The following is a 24,019-nucleotide window of genomic DNA, read 5'->3' on the forward strand; positions in this document are numbered from 1 at the left end:
ACAATAGATTCGGATCTTGACCACTTTACGAGTAACTTGAGACAATAATTAATAACTAGTATTAATCGCCTTCTAAGAATACCACAAAGGAATCAAAGATATCACAATAGAGAAGTAATCTTACTACCTTGAACTATGAACTAGTAAAGGTTGAAAGATAAATCTCAAAGCACAAGTAACAAAGGTTCAAAAGAACTCTCAAAGTATGATATACTTAATCAATAATGAAGTGTCTCAATGAATGAGAAGAACTCCTTATTTATAGGAGTACTAAGGCACAAAAAGTCCTTAAAATTAGGTAGGGTGGTTGCTAAGGCATAAAAAGTCATTACAATTAGGTAGGGTGATTGCTAAGGAGTAAGAAAAGTCATTACAATTAGGTGGGGGGCGGCCAAATCCCTTTGGGGCAGATTTGGACCTTAAAACTACTAGTTTGGGCCATTGATTTGGACTCCAATTGGGCTCCTTTTGAAACACCCCCTTTTGGACCTCTTTTAAGCTCATTTTGAGCCCCTTTGGTGGACTTCAAGGGCTGATTTAGTGGCCCAATCTTCCTCCTTTTGGACTTCAATTTGGATCACCAAATAATTGTAAAACTTGGATAATTCATCTACTTTGGGCTTGAGCTCTTCCTCTACAATTAAAAACTTCTTTATTTGCCATTGAAGTCCAGATACTTAGAGTGCAACTCTTTAGCTTGAGATCTTGTAAATAGCCTTGGAGTTTTCGAAACTCTATCCTTGTCCTTGATGCTATCAAATGAGGCATCACCTCTATGTAATGCTACTACTTAATTATTAATATAAATTTCGTTGTTCTAGCAACAAAAAAAAAAAAAAAATCTTGGTAACGTAGAAAAAAATTTCAATATCAAACTACTTAAAAGTCAATTACATATATTTCCTCCGTTCACTTTTACTTGTCTACTATACTAAAAATATATTTTTATTTCTACTTGTCCACTATACTAAATCAAGAGAAAGATAATTTTTTTTCTGTTTTATTCTTATCATTAATTACTCATTCGTCAAATCATCTCACAAGATTTTTGGAAATACTGTCATTATTATGGGTAAAATTATAACATAAATACTTCATTTTTTTTAAAGGGAGTGCAAAATAAAAAATGGACAACTAAAAGTGAACGGATGAAGTAATATTCATAATAAATGTAGATTAATAACTTACAAAATTAGTGACATACTACAACTTGTTAAACGATGTAGATAGTGTCAAAATATATTCATTAATGTAAGTGTACATAACATAGCTATTCATTGTAAGTTGATCAAGGTCCTTATGACAAAGTGGCTGTATATCCTTTTTTGTCGATGTGGCAGAAAGTGACATATATCTACAGAAGAATCCACCCAGACGAGGGGCTGAAGAAATAGCACCATACCTAGTTGTTTTTACATACGATACCATCTAAAGGCGTTCTTACAAGATATTGTATTGTCTGCAGTTGTGGTGTGCAAGGTTTTATCTCGTAAAGATATTTTCTATTGTGTTACTCACTCGATGTTCGATATTTGTATTAAATATCAATTAAATTGAATTTGCATCGTGTAAGACCATTAAAAACGAAAGTATTATTTATCAAGATATTTTTCATTCTCAGGGTTCGAATCCGAGATTTCTGATTATGGGTGAATGGAAGAGTTCATTACTCAAATGGTCACTCCACTATCCCAAATCATCTGCTAAAGTCACTTTTCTTTCGTTTGTAACAACAAAGTCACTTAACTATGTATATAATACTTAGAAGGTTACTCAACTAGATTTTTTAAATTTTTAATTGTCAAATACCTATTTTACCCTCTAAATTATCAATTTTTTTAACTTTTTAAATATTATAATTTTTTTTAATCTACATTGTGGACTTACCTATAGAAAAATATATTTTATTTATAAAATAAAAAATTACTTTTCAGCTCATATAATGAGGGAATAATAATATAATTGAGCATAATTTTCAACCATATATAATGTATATTATAAAAATACCTTTATTTAAATAATTATTTTTATATTATGTGCATGGAATATATATTTTACAACCTTTATTTTCTTTCATTCTCAATTGTGTAAATAATTTTTTTAATTTTTGTTGTTAATACTAAAATTATTACGAACAAATTATTCTAATTAATTTTTTTACTATGCTCATTATTTTGTTATTCCAGCATTATATATGCTTAAATAATTTTTATTTTTTAATTTATAAATAAAATTTATTTATTATATAGGTAAGTCCATAATATAAATTAAAAAGAATCATAATATTAAAAAGTTTAAAAAAATAAAAAGAAGATAAATGTTTATAATTTAGAGGTTAAAATAGGTATTTGACAATCCAAAATTTGAAAAATCTAGTTGAGTGACCTTCTGAGTGCTATAGGCATAGTTAAGTGACTTTGCTTTTACAAAAGAAAGAAAAGTCACTTTAACAGATAATTTGGGATAGTTGAGTGACCATTTGAATAATGGACTCGTGAAGGCAATCCACCACTAACTCTTAATGGTAAGATAAAGACATCTCATAAGTAGATAGATCGGAGGAAACTTATAAGTTGCGCTTGATACTTACTTATTAGACAAAACTACGTATGCCATAAGGTTTTATTTCTCTCTCATTTTATATAATTGGGTTAATAATTTTAATGAGTAACTATTCTTGTTTTTGATACATATATGATAAATAGGTCAAAATGACATGGCATAGCCATTTTTACGGGGGCGGTTATTGAAAAAGAGCCAGTATTTACAAAGTTATTGAAAAGTAGCCACTATTTAAGGCGGAGATAAAATCTGGACAAAAGTAGTATCCTAGCCGAAACACGAAAAAAATCCAGCATAATATGCTGGATTATGTAACTCATGCGTATATACTTCCAGCATATTATGTTGGAACTCTAGCACATTATAAATTCTAGTACATTATGCTGGAATCTCATATGTAAAACAATATTATGCTAGAATTTTTCTAGATTTTCAAGGGTGTTTTTGTTCAAATTTTATTTTACACATGAAAAAGTAGCTAAAATTTAATTACTTTTAAAACTATGGCTAATTTTTAATTACCAGTTTTCCTACCGCCCCATAAAATAGTAGTTAAAACTCTCTGTAAAGGTTCATAAAGGTGAACCATCATTCCCGTCACAAATTTGTAGCTAAATTGTGACGGATCAATGATCATCGTGTTCGGTACAAATTCCATTCACATTGATGAATGTCATAAGATCGTCAAAAATCTGTTACAAAATTTTGACGTACTTGTCCTGTTGTCCATCATAAATATTTCGTCACAAATTTGTGTTTTCTTATAGTGTGTTTTCTAACAGAATAATAACTATGGGAATCATAAGCTTTATACCGTTTCGATTTTAATTTGGCAGTGATCTTTGTTTTCTCAGTATACACAATTATTGATTTTAATTTAAAACATTTTATGACTCTGTGTATGCATTTTATTATGATCAATATCTTAGATTTAACATTAAAAGGAAAAGTTACACACTTGATTTGGTCAGATTCTATAAAAATACCATCTCTTTTATTGATTCATAATTTCCAAAAGAAAAAGTTACCCGTCATATAAATAAATGGGCAAAACCCATTGAGGAAATGAAAACCTTTTCCAAATCTAAATGGGTTTCCCTGTGGCAAAATTTATTTAGGAAATATTACCAATTTGTCACAATCGTTGAGATATGAGTTTAGGCATGGATTTAGAAGCAGTGTTTCTAAACCATAGATTTAAGTTGATTAAAGCGTTGGTGCACCACCCTACAAAAATGAAATATTGATGATGTTGCTGGATTCGGGAAAACCAGGGGAAGGAATCGACAGTGCTAGTCGTGTAGAAGATGAAGAAATCAACACAAGCATGTCGATAGTGATATTGAAAGTGTTGGTCCAACGATAAAGAAAGCAAGAACACGAGTTGTGTCATGGGATTGGCAACCAAGAAATCTCCTGGAGGTTTAAGGAAGATATCAACAGTGTAGAAGAAAAACAAGATATGAGGCTTGAGGGAAGAGAGCAGCAGAGCAATGGTAGTGTAATTACAAGACCAAATCAAAAGACAGTTGCAAGACTAATGCAAAAAGTAACACAAAGCTCTACAGTTGCAAGACCTATGCAAAAACCAACACAAACCTCTACAGTTGCAAGACCAATGCAAAAAATGAAGTTTGAATCAAGTAAAAGGAAATTTGAGGAAAGAGTTACAGAGCAAAACAAAGCGAAGAGAAGAGCCGTAATGGTAGACTTTCATGATATGCCTAAGCCTGCCAAAGATCCTTGTGCTGCTGGGATAAGAGGAGGAAGTTTTGACTTTTGGGAATCTTCTTTCTCCCATTGTCTTTAACAATATTGTAATTCACTGGACTATTTTACAATTAGTCCTAGGTATATGCCCTTTATATATGTGAACTAATATCAAATCATTGAAATAATAGTTACAATTTCAAAATTAGTGTTGTTCAAATGCTTGAAGGATCTATTATTCATTACCTGCTCAGATTATTCAGTTACTAATTAAGGCCAGGATTTCGTTACTGCTTCTACTACTACTACTACTACTACTTTACAGACTTTTTTTGTTAGGATTAATGCTTTAAATATATTATTTTTATCTATTAATCTGATTCTTAGTGGATAATTCGGAATTATTTATTGTGGTTTATCATCTAAATCTTAGTTTGGTCCTGCTTTCACTTACACTGGTTGCGTAATCAGGATGGGATTTGAATCTGCTAACATACATAGATTCAAAGGTTCCAGCCCTAAATAGAACAGCTGGGCATACTTCCATAGCACAATATGTGCAAACTTATTTTAGACATACAACACTGTAAAATTCAGGAGTTTGTAAAAGCTCTATCTGCGAACAAAAGGTAATTAGCTATTGGAATTACAATTAAATATTAACCTGCGGATGAAGAAATTAATTTGATGGCATATCCCAAGGTTAAGTTCAGCATCACATTAGAATTGAAGAACATCATATGTCAAGTGTCTCCGGGAGAAATAAAACTAAATTGATTTTCTTACTTGATATGCCGACTAATGTCCTGGTTCATCATTTGTTAAATGCTTAAATTCAATATGGAAGGATCCAAAGAATAAACTGATGGCACTGAAATAATTTTCATAATTTGGCAGCATTGTCCAAGTAGCAATTCCAAAATGAACTTAAGTTGAAGCAAATGAATGAAATCAGGTTTACTGTCTGTACTGCTATTTGTTGCAGGAAAATCAAGAAGAAAAAAAAATAATCCTTACGTTTGTTTATACTACATCTAACGTAAGGATTCTTATTTTCTTCTTACGGTTGCAGTTGGAGAAGAATTTAAATCCCATCTTACTTTATTGGGCAATCATATTAAACATGTCTTGTTTTCAATAATACAAAAAAGGAAAGTTTAATCAAACGAAGAAATAAAAGTACCCAAATACTAAACAAGAGAAAATAATAACCAGAAGAGAATGTTATATGTTTGATGATAATATAGAAGCAATCACTAGGCAAGGTTCCTTCAGTTGTTGAAATTAAGACTTTTGTTAATTAGTTAATAGTTATAGCCTAATAATGTCTTAGTTCAAGTTGTGAAAAGATATGCATCAGGCCAGATAAATTTAATTGATTATGTGTATGAATAAGTGAGACTTGATATTCGCCTGTGATGGATAGAGTTCTTTATAAGTAGAGACCAACCCCTTTCCCTAATTATCCAGAAAAGCAAAATATCCCTAATTTTCAAAGAGAAATCCAATTTCCATTGTTTGGCATTATTCAGTTGCTGCAAACTGGCATTGCAGATTAATGGTGTTTCTGCAAACTAGTATTGACGAGGCAGATTTGCCCAATAGATGTAGTCACAGAGTTTTCAGAGATCAGACTCAAGGGACCCAAAGAAAAAAGAAACAGTCAAAAGATCCAAATCCCTCTCTAAGGTATTAAGAACTTGCAACTACTGCTAAGAATTATATGATTAGGATAGAGTTAATTCAACACAACTGACAAACTAAAGTTGTTCACTTCTTTTTGTTTGTAACCATCTTTGCTTTACAGAGGGTATTGCTATTTGCTCCTGTTGTTATAGCTGCACTGAGAAATAAATAGCAAAAGGAAGCTGATGGTTGGCATGAAATAATTCAAGTATCTGATAGCACGGGAGAAACCAGTTTAACATACAAAAATCAGTTGTTTTAGCTGGTACTTACAAGGATAGAACTGTTAAGATTTAGACGATGGTTGGTATGGAAGTCGATGATCAGGAACCCCTTCTTCAGACCGTCTGTCTTCAAACCATTTCAGAACTCTTTTCCGAGGCAGATTTGTCACATGCACGATGCTGCTAATCATGGCATTCTGCATCACCACAACAGAGAGAGTATAAGGATAACAATGTTCTCTCTTTCATCCTAGGTATAGCACTTAGCAATTGTGTGCAACTACATCACCAAGCAAACCACATATCCGTTCTCAATCGTACAGTTCGGAGATACCATTATGAGGAGTCACCGGTCGCATAAAAAGTGCAACGTTGGACTGATTTAGCAGTGGCTATTAGCTCAGACTGATTCTGAATAAATCATCTGTATCCAGCTTATATCAAGTAATCATACCACACAAAGTTGAAGAGAAAAAAGTACCATGTACTAATTCAGGCAATTGTGAATTGAAAAGAGAAAACCACATCAAATTTTCAGAGCAAAAGAGAAGAACCCTGAGATCCAACTACTTCAAACTAGTCATCTGGTGGCTGATAATAGTAATACATAACTTCAATTATATATAACAACAACTACGCCTCAGCCCCAAACAAGTTGGGATTTCTTTTTTTTGAATTCAATCACGTGATCCAAGTATTTTAAATTCCAAGTGATTCCTAATGATAGGGGAACTAGCGTGCATTAAAACTACGAATAAAAGGGCATAAAGGTATTAAGTTGATTGAACACATAGACAAACCAATAAGAGGTGCCAATTGCAATGGGTTGCCTTTTCTTGGACGTCATTTCTTAGATCGATCGACACAATACTAAAGTTATTACTATCTCAAATCTCTTGGGGTTTGGTTTACAGTTTGCACTACCCACTCATTTAACCTTAAATTTAAGGCAATTTCTAATCAACTGCCAATTCAAGGATAGTAGAGCAGAACAGATAACCTGAAATAGGTGCGTCTAAATTTTCTCATCACATCCATCCTCATCCTGAACAAACAAGGAAAAGAAAAGAAAATAGATGAACATGAAAACAACAAACAAGATAAAAGGGGAAATGCACAGGGAGGACAGATGTGTTGAGATTTGGATATTCGGGAGCAAGAAAGCAGATTCACTTATCCCAGATTAAACTTGGCCCCCAAACTCCAAGGTCACAAGAGCCACCCCTCAACATTGTTGGCCTCAATCACGAACATTTTACATCCCAGACTAATTGATATTTTTTTGAGAAGGATAATTGATATTTCAACAGGATCTTTTTCCATTTTCCCACACCCAAGCCCCATTGTTCAGGTGCAGAGCTATGCAACAATATGCAGAAGCTCTTTATTCAGATATGAAATTTTACCAACATAGACTTAAAAGCATCGAACAAAAATAGAGAAGTAATGGGACTCACAGTGGGCCGCTTTGATCGTCTATAAACTTGTTCAAGGGTTTCTAGTTGGACTTTCTTTATTCTCTTTTGAGCAGACCAACTACTTTGCATCACATGGACTGGCATTTCCACCTTAGCCTCAGGCCTTGCAACATCACTTATCTCTATGGGAACAGTCTCCTGGGGTTTGCTTTCAGGCTCTATCATTCTGGGGACAGGTTCATCGGGTAAGGCAGCACTCAGCAACAAAAGGTTTGGCGGAGGATTGCGAAGTAATTCAAGAACAACAGCTCTATCAAGGCATATCTCAGCAGCAAGATTTTTTATCTGGAAGGAAAAAGTGAATTAGAAGTTATAGAGTAAGCAGCACTAGAACAACAACAACAACAACAACAACAAACCCAGTTTGATCTCATATATGAGGTCTGGGGAGGGTAGTGTGTACGCAGACCTTACCCCTACCTCATAGAGATAGCGAGGTTGTTTCCGATAGACCCTCGTCTCAAGGAACAATGAAGATAAAGCAAAACTTCCAATTCTCTAGACATATTTTCTTTAAATAGGCAGCAGAGGTTAAAAGAAACATTTCCACATTTTTTTGCTCTTCCAATTCTGCTACAGGTTCCAAAACTTCCAGTCTATTCTTATCAATGATATGCTTTGTTTGCAAGTTAGTATAGTTTTAGCTAATTAACATCAAGAAATGTTGCAAGCTAAAAGTAGATGTCCAGTTAAATGCTAAATAAACAATGGAATCTGAAGAAGGGAAGTACATAGGGACAGATGAGATTAACAAGGTAAATTTTGCCCAAGCATTTGAATACTTTAGACACATGGATAGATAGCACCAATGTTCTTCGCACCGTGCTTAAAGCTGGAACATGCAAAGAGCCGAGTGAACCAAAGTGGCCTTAAGGCTCAAGAATAGTGAGTAGCTGTAATGCAATTGCGGTATCAGAATTTGAGAAGACTAACATTAAGATGACAACTTACATTTGTCTTACGCCGTCCCCTTCTCAAGGCATATCCCAGTTTCTTAAGTTGCCAATTTTTCAATTTCACTGGCAATTCTTCATCTTTATCATCCTCATTATCATCATCTGCTACTACTTCTTCATCTTCATCCTCACTCCCAATTTTCTCATTGGCAATTGAGGCAATTTCTCCTAGTAGTTCATCATCCTTCAGTGCCTCCTCCAGTTCACGTTCCAGCTTCGCGAGGTCCTCCTCACTTATATCATCATCGTTCAAAGATAAGTCATCATTTTTCAGATCTTCTTCCAGCAGCTGAAAGAGTGCCTCAAAAGCATCATCATCTATATCACCATCTTCCTCAGTATCTTTCCTAGGTGAACTCTAACATAGGAAGCAAACAACAAAACCTCAGGTTTAGTAAACAATTGAAAGGCGTGTAATACAAAAGTTCAGGTGTAAAGAAGAGGTTGCTAATGATATGAAAGTTTATGAGCAAGTCTTCACCAAAAAGCAAAACATAGATATGTTTCTAGCAAACTCCTAGTGAAGGCAAATAGTTTGAATATTCAAGTGAAAGATCTCAAATTGTCAAACCACGTTAAACATTAAGCTTGTCTAAAATGAAAATATTGTTCATCACTTCTTCTCTTGTACATACTAATTAAAACCATAGGCAAATCACGTTCCACATTCCAGAAAAGATAAGATAGTAATCGGATTGCTATCAAAACGGGTGAAGAAGACAGGGTATCTTGATGGACATTTACATGCACAAGAAGAAGTTCAAGGGACAGGGTTTACTTTGATGGTTATTCACATGCACCAGGAAAAAATAGCTGCATAAAATCTAAACTTGGAGTAGTGGTCTATAAAACTGCACCCCGTTAACTGTAAAAGCTACAGAGTTAGTGTTACACGTATGGATCAGCAGATCGCTACTCTATTTGCCTATCATTTACAATCATACGGAAGAAGATGTCCTGCACCCGTTATACTAAAAGCAGCAAGCGAGTAGATCAAGTACGTCGAAACAGTTAGGCATGATTACAGAAAGACATCCGGTGGACAAGTAATTTGAGTGGTGCAACGATTGCCGTTAATGTATAAGGTGCAATTTTGTTTAAGATGTTAAACAAAAATCACGACAATGTATGGTGCTTTCCCAATGCTTGCTTCAACTACATCAATATGGCACATGAAGCCTTATGCTATTTTTGAGAAGGCACGGGAGAAAATATGTTATTGATATTTGATGAACAATACAATACAAGAGGTCCTTATTTATAGCTATACTATACAAGGACATACTACTCTTCTACCAACGTGGGACAATACTACACTATATACATGTTGTAAACTAACACTCCCCCTCAAGCAGGTGCATACAAATCATATGTACCGAGCTTGTTACATATATAACCAATACGAGGACCAGTGAGGGACTTGGTGAAAATATCTGCAAGTTGATCATTCGACCTCACAAACTTTGTAGCAATCTCTCCTGAAAGTGTCTTTTCTCTGACGAAGTGACAATCAATCTCAATGTGTTTAGTTCTCTCATGGAACACCGGATTTGATGCAATATGAAGTGGCAGCTTGATTATCGCACACAAGTTCCATCCGACTGATTTCACCAAATTTCAACTCCTTGAGCAATTGTTTGGTCCAGACTAGCTCACATGTTGCCATAGCCATTGCTCGATATTCTGCTTCTGCACTAGAGCGAGCAACTACATTCTGTTTCTTACTCTTCCAGGACACCAAATTTCCTCCTACTAAAACACAATATCCAGACGTAGAACGTCTATCGGAAGGTGATCCTGCCCAATCAGCATCTGAGTATCCAATGATCTGCTCGTGACCTCGATCCTCAAAGAGTAACCCTTTGCCTGGAGCCGATTTTATATATCGAATAATGCGGACAACTGCATCCCAACGACTATCACAGGGAGAATTCATAAACTGACTTACAACACTCACAGGATAAGAAATGTCGGGTCTAGTACCACTTGTATGTCTGATTAACCGTTCCTCTTCCCTCAGGTAAATCTACTGTTGGTTGTCGTTGAGTTTATGCAGTCAAAGTTGGTCCCGATGGACAGATTGATCGACTTAAGACCCGTCTTGTTGCCAAAGGATATACTCAGATATTTGGGCTCGATTACAGTGATACCTTCTCTCCCGTGGCTAAAGTGGCTTCAGTCCGCCTTTTTCTATCCATGGCTGCGGTTCGTCATTGGCCCCTCTATCAGCTGGACATTAAAAATGCCTTTCTTCACGGTGATCTTGAGGATGAGGTTTATATGGAGCAACCACCTGGTTTTGTTGCTCAGGGGGAGTCTCGTGGCCTTGTATGTCGCTTGCGTCGGTCACTTTATGGTCTAAAGCAGTCTCCTCGAGCCTGGTTTGGTAAGTTCAGCACGGTTATCCAGGAGTTTGGCATGATTCGTAGTGAAGCTGATCACTCTGTGTTTTATCGGCACTCTGCTTCAAGTCTCTATATTTATCTGGTAATCTATGTTGATGATATTGTTATTATTGGCAATGATCAGGATGGTATTACCAATCTGAATCAGCATCTCTTCCAGCACTTCCAAACTAAGGATCTAGGCAGATTGAAGTATTTTCTAGGTATTGAGGTTGCCCAGTCTAGCTCAGGTATTGTTATTTCTCAAAGAAAATATGCTTTAGACATTCTTGAGGAGACGGGGATGATAGGTTGCAGACCTGTTGACACTCCGATGGATCCGAATTCTAAACTTATGCCAGGACAGGGGGAGCCGCTTAGCGATCCTGCAAGCTATAGGCGGCTGGTTGGAAAATTAAATTATCTCACAGTGACTGAATGCGGAATCTGATTCTTGATGGGAGATGAAGGCATCCGATTAATCAAATAACAAGCTGTGAGAACTGCATCGCCCCAAAAACGCAACGGAACACGAGATTCAATTAGAAGTGTGCGAGCAGTCTCAATAAGGTGCCTATTCTTTCTCTCAGCAACCCCATTTTGCTGAGGGGTATAAGGACAAGATGTCTGATGAATAATTCCCTGAGAAGTCATAAACTGCTGAAATTGAGAAGATAAATATTCTAAGGCATTATCACTGCGAAAAATGTGAATAGAAACACCAAATTGGTTTTTGATTTCAGCACAGAAACTCTGGAATATAGAAAATAACTCAGAACGATCTTTCATTAAGAAAAGCCAAGTACATCTTGAATAATCATCAATGAAACTGACAAAATAACGAAATCCCAAGGATGAACTGACTCTACTAGGACCCCATATATCAGAATGAACTAAGGAGAAGACAGACTCTGCATGACTCTCAACACTACGCGAAAAGGAGGCTCGGGTATGTTTCCCAAGTTGACACGACTCACAATCTAATGTAGACAAACTAGATAAACTAGGCACCATCTTCTGAAGTTTGGATAAACTCGGATGTCCTAAACGTCTGTGGATTAGATCTGGAGGATCTGTAACTAGACATGTTTTGGAAGGACTGAGTGAGTTAAGGTAGTAAAGGCTTTCTGATTCACGTCTTGTACCAATTGTCTGTCCCGTACTGCGGTCCTGCATAATAAAAGAATCGTCAATAAAATATATACCACAATGGAGGGCACGAGTCAAACGACTAACAGATGCAAGACTAAAAGGACAGTCAGGGACATAAAGAACGGAATCTAGGGTGATAGAAGACAAGGGATTAGCTTGTCCAACTCCTTTTGCCTTAGTTTGACATCCATTGGCTAAAGTAACAGTGGGAAGAGACTGTGAATATACAATATTTGACAAAAGTGATATATTACCAGAGATGTGATCAGAAGCGCTGGAGTCCATGACCCATGAGCCAAGAGTGCTAGACTGGGAAACACAAGCAAAAGAATTACCAGAAACAGAAGTATGGAGATGTCTGCTTACTTGCTCGATACTGAAGGAGCTCATTATATTCTTCTTTAGATAAAGAAAATCCTTGGTTACCTGGAGTCTCTGTCTGAGCAATGTAAGCACTTTTGGGTGGACGACCATGTAAGAAATAGCACATTTCACGAGTGTGTCCATGTTTGTGACAATAAGAACACTTGGGTCTAGATCTTCCAAAACGACCTCCTCCTCGTCTATGCTCCATAGTTTGAGATGCCCGAACATCCATTGTCTGGGATGCAAGAACAGATGAATCAAGTATTTGTGATGAGATCACTGGTAGACTTGGTGCTGCAGCAAGGCGGAGTAATCGAGAGAATAATTCATCAACTGTCGGGACAGACGGACTATCCAAAATCTGGTCGCGTACTGAATCAAGATCATTAGGAAGTCCAGCGAGGGTAAGAACGAAAAACATCTTTTGTCGCTGCTCTTGTTGTTTTTTCACACTAGCAGAAACTGGCATCAACTTCTCAAATTCCTCCATGACTGCCTGTACTTGACCCAAGTAAGTAGACATATCCAATTCCTGCTTCTTTAAGTTTGCCATCCGTGATATCACATCATAGAAGCGAGATATGTCATTAGTGTATAAGGTACGTGCCTTTGCCCAAACCAAATAACATGTCAACAAGGACATCAACTTGGAATCAATAGATCGCCACAAGATGCTACATAACTGAGCATCGATTTTTGCCCAAAGTGCTATTGCCTTTTCATCTCCATTGCTAGACTGTTTGATTAGATGATCTTGAACACCTTGACCTCTACACCATAACTCGACAGATGAAGCCCAAGCTAAGTAGTTTGAACCTCCCATTAAAGGTTCCGAGGTAATAATAGTACTAGAGCTTCCAGAACTCATGTTTCTAGACCCAAAAGCATCAAATCCCAAAGACATTGTTGCAAATTATTACCAAATAGGAGAAAGAATCAACTGTAATCCACTAAAACAGTGTACGGAAACACAGACACAGAATACTGAAAAACTGTAGCTGCCGGAATCTACTGTAGCTGTCGGAATAGTACTGTAGCTTTCGGAATAGTACTGTAGCTGCCGGAAAAAACTCAAAGTTGTCGGAATGAAATGAAAACAGTAGGGGTAGGATCAGAATTACCAGGCGACCCAACTGTTCTGAAGGAAGATTTTCAAAAAATGGCCGGAAGTGGTCGTACGCGCCGGCACGTGAGCTCACGCGCGTGAGCTTCTGGTGGCGCGTGGAGGCGCGTGAGGAGGCTGCTGCCGGAGTTTTTCACTGGGGTTTGGTCGCCGGACAGTGACGACTCTTGTGGTAGTGTTGGATTTTGCACAACACTGACAGAAATGAAGCAGATAGAAAACAGCCTTAAAAAAATACTGATTTCTCTTTCCCGGAATCGCTGGAATTTATGCACAGCGATAAGTCTCTCACAATTGCTCTGATACCATGTGAGAAGGCACGGGAGAAAATATGTTATTGATATTTGATGAACAATACAATACAAAAGGTCCTTATTTATAGTTATACTATACAAGGACATACTACTCTTCTAACCTTTTTAAATTCCTTTAACAATCATATAAAATCAAAATTGCTCGTGCCTAGACCCCCCCCCCCCCCCGAAAGGGGGAGGAACCATCAATCATAGGGGAAAGGTAGCATATAAGCTACAGGTTCGGCAAAACACAGTAGCTTTTGGCACGAACCCTATATATGTGTTAAAAGATCTACCGAACATGTGCAAATATTAAATTTCGAACCCAGTAACTCAAATAGTTAGTGGATTTAGTGGCATTTCGAACCCATCAACTTTTAATCCTCACTCCGCCTTTGATCAATCATCCTTAGCATATGTTAGCGAAGCATAACATAGTTACACATGCAAGCACATTAAAGTCTACAATTATTCAACAGACGAAAGTAAACGATAAATTCATAAACAGCAATCCTATATCAGAAAACACAAGAAAATTGCTCAGTGGGAATAGGAGTAACATTCATATGTGAATCAAAATTCTAAGAACTCAATATAAGGAAACAAAGAGCTAATATTTTCTCAACAAAGACCCAATTTTTAATTTGCAAAACTCGAGAAAAATGCATAGTAGATAAAATTGGCCATTTACAAAAGTAGTACATACCTTTTTCTTTTTCTTGGAAGAAGTGATAGCAGAATTGGCGCTGTTGCTTCGACGGCGGGAGAAAGTGAGAACGGAGGAAGAGGGACGAGAGGACGAAGAGTGAAGTGGCAAAACAACGTTTGTTCTGCTTCTGGGCTGACCCGCAAGGAGATGATGATCGTTGGCTGAACAGCGGATTGTAATGGAAATGCGAAGAGTGGTGGAAGCAGAGGCCATTCTCTACTTTCTGAAAAGCTCCGAGGCTTATCTGTATTCTGTTTGAAGGGTTTAAGAAGGGGGTAATTGGCGATAATATTATTTGGAAGGGGCCCTTTTTCGCTTTTCTATTATTATTATTATTATTATTATTATTATTATTATTATTATTATTATTATTATTATTATTATTATTATTATTATTATTATTATTATTATTATTATTATTATTATTATTATTATTATTATTATTATTATTATTATTATTATTATTATTATTATTATTATTATTATTATTATTATTATTATTATTATTATTATTATTATTATTATTATTATTATTATTATTATTATTATTATTATTATTATTATTATTATTATTATTATTATTATTATTATTATTATTATTATTATTATTATTATTATTATTATTATTATTATTATTATTATTATTATTATTATTATTATTATTATTATTATTATTATTATTATTATTATTATTATTATTGGTTTTAGAATAAATAATTGATTGTATTTTAAGGCCACTAGCAAATTAATTAATCCAAAGTGCAATACTGAAATGATGAACAATAGCAATAAATAAAACGGAATTTATATTAAATAAGGGGAATCTTATTGATCGTATTTATGTGACTACTAGTATCTGGACACACGCGTTGCGCGTATATTCTATATCTATTAGTAAATAATTTAAAATATCACACAAATATTAATATAAAAATAAATATTTGAGTTAGAAAATAAAACTTTAAAAAATATAAAGAAAGAAACCTTATGTTTTATTGCTTGAAATTTCATTAAGGATAAACTTAGATTATTATGCTGTCGTTCCATTAGCTATTTTAGACAAATCTAATCAGTCTCGATTTTCCGTGCAGATAAATCAAAGCAGACTTTTATTTGTTATATATGAGGTGAAACTACTACTTGGATTGTGCAATTAGTAAAAATAAAAAGAAACAATAATGATACAAATTTCCTATCAGATAAGCTAATCTTTAGGTGCAAGATTTCACCTTCAAATGATGTTAGAATTTAGGTCTCACAATCTATATGTAAATCTCTTAAAATTATAGGTAGAATCATAATCTCCCGTATAAGTTGGACATATTCATCTAAGATAAGAAAATAATTTTGTCATTTAAAAAGGAAAAAAATGTACTATGATATCAAACCAATAGAGTTATCTCAAGATGACTAAAATGTAGTAAATATAGAGTGGGTTCAAACCTCTAAAGAAAAAAAAAAAAATTCCAAAGCAGCTAAAATAAACTATATATAGAAGTACTAAAAGAAAAAAAAAATTATTGCACGAATAGATATATATATATATATTTACATAATCACATTCTCGATCAAAGCGAATACATATCGATCCAATAGCCATCATTTTAGCAATACTTTTAGTAGTAGATCCACATACCTCGTTATTAAGTGGAAATAGGTCAAAAATCTCAATGACCATAATGATTGCTTGTGTCCAAGATAAGTGAGTTTTGTATAAGAAGATAGCAGGTTGTTCCTTTAACATCTGTCATGGAAAAAGCTGGCGAACAAAAGAAAATAAAACTTACTATATTCTCTTTCTTCCAAGTTTGGCAATTAATTCAATTTGTACTTCTTCTGGTCCATAATAAGTAATTTTTTTATTATTTTCACACATATTAAGAAATTTATCTTTTAATATTAATTAATATTAAAATTGACCATATTAACCTTTACTATCTCTTCACATAAACACACCTAACACTTTTTACTCCAAGGGCAATGTAGGAAAAAAAATATTCATTCTTGAAATCTGAAAAAATTACTTATTTTGGACCATAAAAAAAAGCCAAAAAATTACTTATTATGGACCGGAAGGAGTAGTGACTAAAATATAAAAATTAATGCAAGTATGGGATAGACGATGAAAGAATGTGAGAAGAGACATGTCAAAATGGTTAATACAAATCTTGAAGTTGGTGAAATATTTCGACTCCCGCAGCGTATATTAAAGTTTTAATGGACTTTAAGTATCACCAAATTTGAGTTGGTCCTAATACGATGTATCTACTTTATTTGTTTTCAAAGGGGTAATTTACTATTTTGTATTATGTTTTAATTGAAATTATTCAGTTGTATAGGAACTCATGGTCCCAAACCACTTTCATTAGGTTTTTTGAATTTTTTTTAAAGAAGTTTCAACTTTGAAAAAAGTGATTTTTATCACTTTTTCAAGTAAAAAAATATTTTTTCTTACTAAACTATAATATTTTTTACGTGAAATATATGTATAAATATAATTTCAAATTTCAAATACCCCTTTTCAATTTAACTTCGCATTTTTTTTTTTATTATCAAAAATCATAAATTTTTATGTCCAAGTGCCTACTTGTTATGTCGCCAACATATATAACAGAGATCCTCAAAAAATCTCTATTCCCGTTAGCTGGACATCACCAGTAAAAGGTTGTTACAAACTAAAACAGGGCTACAGCCTACAGGTAATCCCATGAAGGGTGAAGTGCACAAAAAGTTAGACATTCAATTTTTGCAAGTTTAGCCGCTTTAAATCAACTTCAAATGCACGAGTATGAAGTTTAGACGTGCAGGTATGAAGTTGACTTGCAAAAACTCTAAACAATTTGAAAGCAAGCAAACTTCTTGTAACGATCTGATCGGCCGTTTTGAGCTTTAGCACGCCGTTCAGCGGTCTGAGGCCTTGAGTAGCTTCACTTCAGGTATTATGACTTGTACGTGTGGCCGAAATTAAATTTCGGGAAGTTCGGAGTTGATTTGGAAAGAAAATTTTAATTTTTGAAGCTTTATGTTGGAGGAATTGACTAAGGTTTGACTTTTAAGTAAATGACCTCGAAATCGGGATTTGAAGGTTCCAATAGGTTTGTATGATGAATTCGGACTTGGGCGTATATTTCGGTCGAGTATCGGATGGCCGGGGGTACTTCGACACTTATTACGGAAGGTTGGCATTTTGAAGGTTTAAGAATTCCTTAAGTTTGGGTTGAAGTGGACCTTTATGTTATCGATGTCCATTTGAAATTCCGAGCCTGGAAATAGTTCCGTATGGTGATTTTGGTCTTAGGAGTGTCTCCGGACGTTGATTTGGAAGTCCGTAGGTCGTTTCGGCGTCAATTGGCGGAAGTTGGAAATTTGGATATTTTTGGGAAGTTTGACCAGGAGTGGACTTTTTGATATTGGGGTCGGATTCTGATTCTGGAAATGGGAGTAGGTTTGTAATGTCAATTATGACTTGTGTGCAAAATTTGAGGTCAATCAGACTTGATTTGATAGGTTTCGGCATCGGTTGTAGAAATTAAAAGTTTCAAAGTTCATTAGGCGTGAATCTATGTGCGATTCGTTTTTTTAATGTTGTTTGAGGTGATTCGAGAGTTAGACTAAGTTCGTATTGTTTTATAGGACCCGTTAGTATATTTGGTCGAGATCCCGGGGGCCTCGGGTTGATTTCGGATGATTTTCAGAACAAGGTTTGAAGTTGAAGAGTTGCTGAAGAATTTGCAACTGCTGGTGTAAACGCATCTGCAGAGTGGGCACCGCAGGTGCGAGCCCGCAGAAGTGGGAAGAGGGCCACAGAAGCGAGCAAGGAGGAGGTGAGCAGAGGTCGCAGGTGCGAGGTCATTTTCCGTACCTGCGTGGACGCAGATGCGGCGTTAGGGGCGCAGGAGCGCAATGCTCGCAGGTACGATGGTGAATTCCACACCTGCGGTTGCGCAAATGCGGGGCAAGGGTCGCAGAAGCGGAGGCATGCCGGGTAAGTGAATTCCGCAGGAGCGGGTCCGCAGGTGCGGATAATTGGCCACAGAAGCAAAATTGGGCAGATTATTAAGGGGTCGAACTTGGTCTTTTCCCCCACTTCATTTTGGATTTTGGAGCTCGATTCTTAGGAGATTTTAAGTAGTTTTCATCATGTAACATGAGGTAAGTAATTTCTCACTTATTGTGAGCTAAATATAAGGTTTATATGTGGATTTAAAGAAGAAAATTTAGGAAAAATTACGGGATTTTGGTGAGAAAATCTAGAATTGATAATTTTGAATTTTTACCACGAAATTAGACATGAAATTTGGAATAAATCATATATTTGAGTTCGTGGTGTTATGAGTGAAGTTTATCTTCGAAAATATTTGGAATCCGGGCACGTGGGCCCGAGGGTTGATTTTATCGACTTTTCGAATGGACTTGAAAATTGTTTAAATTGATTAATTATGGGTATTAGAACACATTTTGATTGGTTTGCACATTGTTTGCTTAGTTTTGGATCGTTAAGCTTTGGTTTGAGGTATTAGAGTGGCGTTGGAGCCGGTTATGGAATTTCGGAGCGAGGTAAGTCTCTTGTCTAACCCTATGAGGGGAAAACTACCCCTAGGTGATATTAATTGTCATGTGCTACTAGTTGTGGATGCTACGTACGCACGAGGTGACGAGAGTCCGCATGTAGCTAAAGTATGTCTATGTCCGGATAGACTTAGGATTTTATCATGCAATATATGAATTTCTTGAACTTATTCTGTTGACTTAATTAATTGGAAATATGATTGAACTTGATTTAGAAATTTCATACATCTTAGGCCCATCCTTATCACTTGAATTGTTAGCAAGAAAAATTGAGAAAACAGTAAAGGTTATATTCACTTTGTGCTCATGTACTATGTTGTAAACACGTGTCTTGTGATTCAGAAACTTTCTTCATTTTTTGTGTAGCGGGACGAATGCGTCGGTAGTATGTAGAGGTGTATCTCTGGTTCGTACCGTTCGACTCTCGGCAGTGTATACATCACTCTGGATCGGGCCGAACGACCTCGGCACAAGTGTGCGTTATATCGCTAGTAGTCCGAATATTCACGAGATAAACCTTTCACTCATGCCCAAAATTTTTTATGGTATTTCTTATTTATTTGATATAGACACTTGGCATCTTTCTGAGCTCTTAAGGTAGAATAAAAGATCGAGGGATTTATGTTTTAAAAGAGGAAATCGGAAAAATTATGAGATTTCAGATTTACTCAACTATTATTGTGCTCTTCATATTTGTTATGAATTATCGTATCACTTATTTATTTGGATCTCTAGTAAGTGTCGATGTCGACCCCTCGTCACTACTTCTCCGAGGTTAGGCTGGATACTTACTAGATACGCGTTGATTTACGTACTCATGTTGTACTTCTGCACTAAATGTGCAGGATTTGACATGTCGCTTGGTGATCATCTTGGCGCGTAGGCGCACCTGCTGGGGAGACTTTATGTGAGCTGCAAATCCAGGTTACGTACCGCAGTCCACCGAGTCTCCATTGCATCATTCATTTTACCCTGTCTTATTACCTCCGGGATAAATGCGTATTATTATTGTACTCCTTAGAAAAATGCTCATGCACTTGTGACACCGGATTTTGGGAGTTCTTGTTGGTTGTTGTTATCGTAGATAACGTAATTATCACCATTTACTCTGTAAATTATATTTTATATTGTTAAATTATTGGTAATTAGAAATTCAAGGTAATAAAATGCATGAATAAATTGATAAATCAAAGTTGGCTTGTCTGACGGCGGCGTTAGGCGCCATCACGATCTATAGTGGATTTTGGGTCGTGAAACTTCTACTAAAAAAATCTTCATCCATTGCAGTGTTTTCAAAACAAAAAAAAAAAATCAACAATATCCACTTGATTTAAACTCATTATATTTGAAATTCAAGATCCACTTATTCAAGCTTGCAATAAGGTAATTTTTAAATGATGTTTTATTTACTCCATGAAATCTTGTATATAAAAGCCGCTGGAAGAAGAAATAGGCTTTTCCAACAACACCCCGTTAATTTAAACTAACTTTTCATATTCGAATTCAAGATTCACTTCTTCGGAGTTTGCAACAATGGTGATTTTAATGATGAAAACCCTTAATTGGCTAAAAATGCAATTTAAAAAAAAAAAATGGATGCATCTTATATGACGCTTTGCAGATAGGCTGCCCAGTAAAGCCTCTCCCGTGAAAGGTTGGCGTATTTCGGGACTTTAAGGGATCGTTTGGTAGGACGTATTAGGGAAAATAATATATATATTAGCTTTTATATTATAAATTTCTTGTTAGGTAGTATTATTAAACATATATATAGCTAATACATGTATTAGTTATACACACTATTTAGTACTATTCTTATACAATAACAAACTATGGCATTAGCAATATTATAAATTTTAATACATGGATAAACATGTATAAAGACAGAACTGCCCTTTCAAAATTTTTTCCAAACCGGCGTAGGGTATTCTTGTAACCAAATAATTCTTTAAAAAAATTATGCAATGCATATTATTTTTAATACACTAAACCAAACAGTCGGTAAAAAATAATTTAATCATATCTAATTCCAATAATTCAGTACTATTCTAGTTATACACCCCACCTAACGGCTCCTAATGGTAATTGGATTTTAGGCTACGTGGGCCATATTCCGCACACCACAAACACGCAGGCCGAATAACAAGCTCTATTACAGGGGCTACAGTTTGCTAGGAGTTATGGTTTTATGCCCTTAGAAATCTCTATTGATGCAAAAGAGGTAATCACATTACTAGATAGTCCTATTATGCTAACATGGTTCATGATTGCAGGTTATTGATCAACCGGGTGGGTAATCCTCCGGTATATTACCCGATGCAGGGAGCAAAATATAGTAGCAGATCAGCTTGCCAAGCATGAATGCCATATGGCAGCTCACAACAACTTGATACTTCCCGCTAAGGGCGGATGTAGCTTGAGAGTACCGGGTTCATCTCAATCCATAATTTTCGACATAAAGTATAGATTTATGTAAAAATCAATCAAAACTTGCAAGAAATAGTAGATATGAACTTATAACTTAAAAATATTATGAGCCTGACCCCATAGAACTTAAATCCTGGATTCGCCTCTGCTTCTTGCACCTCCCTCTGCTTTCATCTTTTATTTGGTAGTAGCTAGAAGTGAATCTAAGATTTAAATTTAGTAATTTTAGTTTTTAAGATTTTCAGCATTGAATTCATTATGTTGTTAAGATTATAGGTTCAGATCTAATATTTGTTGAAATTTAATTGATTTTTACATATAAATTTATATCCGCGTTGAAATTTATGGATTCAATTGAACACATAGCCCAAAGGCTACATCCGCCTATGATAGTAGCAGGCGGGCACTACATGTAGTCGGAGGATCCCTCCCTGTAGTGCTAGCTATTCCCATGCTCCTTTTTGTAATGGCCATGGCTCAGGTTGTAATTGCCCAGTTCTGTTGTAGTTCGATTACACTAGAGTTGTGCCATCAACACACTGTCTCAATCTTCCTTATACTGATGACTTTTAATTAATAGGTTTCTATTGGACGAGGAAAAAAAAGATATGTTGCTAGTAAAATGACTACGGAGAAATTACAATATGACTGAAATATTATTATTTGTGAGCAGAAATACACGAATTGGTTTGAGTCGTGTTGGGCACTGTCTTAAGAAACTATTCCAGCAGTGTGAAATATTTTTTCAGGATTAAACAAGCTTACCTCTATTTATTTAGAGGATATATGAATCGGCAAAATTATATTACAATAATCCAACAAGATCGAAAGGAGAATTGTTGGCCTAAGTGAAGGTTAGTTTTGAAGATTGACAAAGGAAGCCCACGCATGAACCAGGTCCATCCCTTGTGTGCAGAAGACACGGACAGATTCGAGCATGTGGGATGCACGTGAAGGAGATAAGCTTAACTTGGTCTAATTAATATCTCCTGATCGAAAATGGTTGCATAATTGATAAGGAGAAGGACTCCTTAATCAAAGAGAACACTATCCAAGATAAGGGAGGAGTTAGAGGTTGAGATCAACTAGAACTCTTCCACCAAGGAAGAGTAGTATTAGAACTCTAGTTATTTTCTACTCTACTAGCTCTATAAATCGCAGGATGTTCTCATTCTACAGGCAACACACAAAAGCAGAAGTTAAGCGTGAATTGAAAGCAAAATAACAAGGCATTTTGCAAGCAGTTCGTGTGTGATTCAAGTGTACGAACCTGAAGCTACATGAACCAGATAGAAGAACCAGTTCCAAGTGTCTGTCTTTTATTCTAGTTCAATTGAAGTAGGTGCTTTCATATTGTACTTTTCAGCTTTATCTAGAGGCAATTGTAACAGGTACTCAGAGTATTCAAGTTAGAGTTAACTTGAAGTTGTCGCAACAGTTAGAGGCTGTGTGCCACAATGGGATTAGAGTTAATCCTAGGTTTACAAAAGGGTTTTGTAAGTGCAGTTTTTGGCTCAGTGATTTAGTGAAGAGTTTGGGAAAATCCTACTGAGAAGTAGGTCGTGGGTTTTTCACTTTTTGAGCCAGGTGTTTTCCACATAAAATACTTGTATTCTTTACTTTTCGCATTTACTGTTTCAGCAATAGTTGGTTAAGGAACATATAGAAGAATTCGGTCCTTCTATAATCAGTTTAAGCGAAAAATTGGATACCACACGAATCACCTCCCTCTTGTGTGGTATTGAAGTTAAAAACATCAATTGGTATCAGAGCAGGTTATCCTTGAAGAGGCTAACACCTTAGGAGAAGGTCAAGATGCGTGCACTACCTGGAAATTGGGAAGGACAATCCACTGCTAGGCCACCACTCTTCAATGGCCAGTACTACTCCTGGTGAAAAAACAGAATGAGAGATCACATCATAGGAGAAGACTATGAGCTATGGGATATTGTCACAGATGGCCCACTGGCTACCATGAAGATAAATGCCGAAGGAGTAGAGGTGCCAAAGACAAGAGTTGACTGCACTGCTGACGACTTGAGGAAATGGGAGAAAAATGCTAAAGCCAAGAAATGGCTTATTTGTGGACTCGGTCCAGATGAGTACAGTAGAATCCAAAGTTGTACCAATGCTAAGGAAATTTGGGACACTTTGCAAGTGACCCATGAAGGAACGCCTCAAGTGAAGAGGTCCAGAGGAACACTACTATATTCTCAATATGAGAATTTCACTATGAAGGAAGGGGAAACCATCCAAGAGATATATACAAGGTACACTACACTGACAAATGAACTTAAGTCTCTTGGAAGGATTATTTCTGAAGAAGACAGAGTTGAGAAAATTTTGACAAGGGTTCTGCCAGTTACTTGGGAGAGCA

At 35.7% G+C, this 24,019-nt stretch overlaps 1 protein-coding gene across 3 annotated transcripts; it reads right to left on the bottom strand.

Moving 5' to 3' along the window:
* Positions 1-5,962: 5,962 nt before the first annotated feature.
* On the bottom strand, positions 5,963-14,912 carry LOC104085930 (protein OVEREXPRESSOR OF CATIONIC PEROXIDASE 3). 3 transcript variants are annotated; one of them, XM_070182583.1, is made up of 5 exons: positions 14,644-14,912; positions 8,612-8,974; positions 7,640-7,945; positions 6,232-6,379; positions 5,963-6,115 (listed from the first exon to the last, which is right to left on the bottom strand). In XM_070182583.1, exons 1-4 carry the CDS (start codon positions 14,857-14,859, stop codon positions 6,245-6,247), a joined length of 1,020 nt encoding a protein of 339 aa, XP_070038684.1. In that variant the 5' UTR covers positions 14,860-14,912; the 3' UTR covers positions 5,963-6,115; positions 6,232-6,244. The 3 variants fall into 3 exon arrangements, with proteins under 3 accessions (XP_070038684.1, XP_070038683.1, XP_070038685.1); XM_070182584.1 differs by lacking the exon at positions 5,963-6,115 and adding an exon at positions 7,183-7,227 and having other exon boundaries at positions 6,148-6,379; XM_070182582.1 differs by having other exon boundaries at positions 5,963-6,379; positions 14,644-14,911.
* Positions 14,913-24,019: the final 9,107 nt, after the last annotated feature.

Source organism: Nicotiana tomentosiformis, chromosome 8, assembly GCF_000390325.3.
Source record: "Nicotiana tomentosiformis chromosome 8, ASM39032v3, whole genome shotgun sequence".
Lineage (NCBI taxonomy): Eukaryota > Viridiplantae > Streptophyta > Magnoliopsida > Solanales > Solanaceae > Nicotiana > Nicotiana tomentosiformis.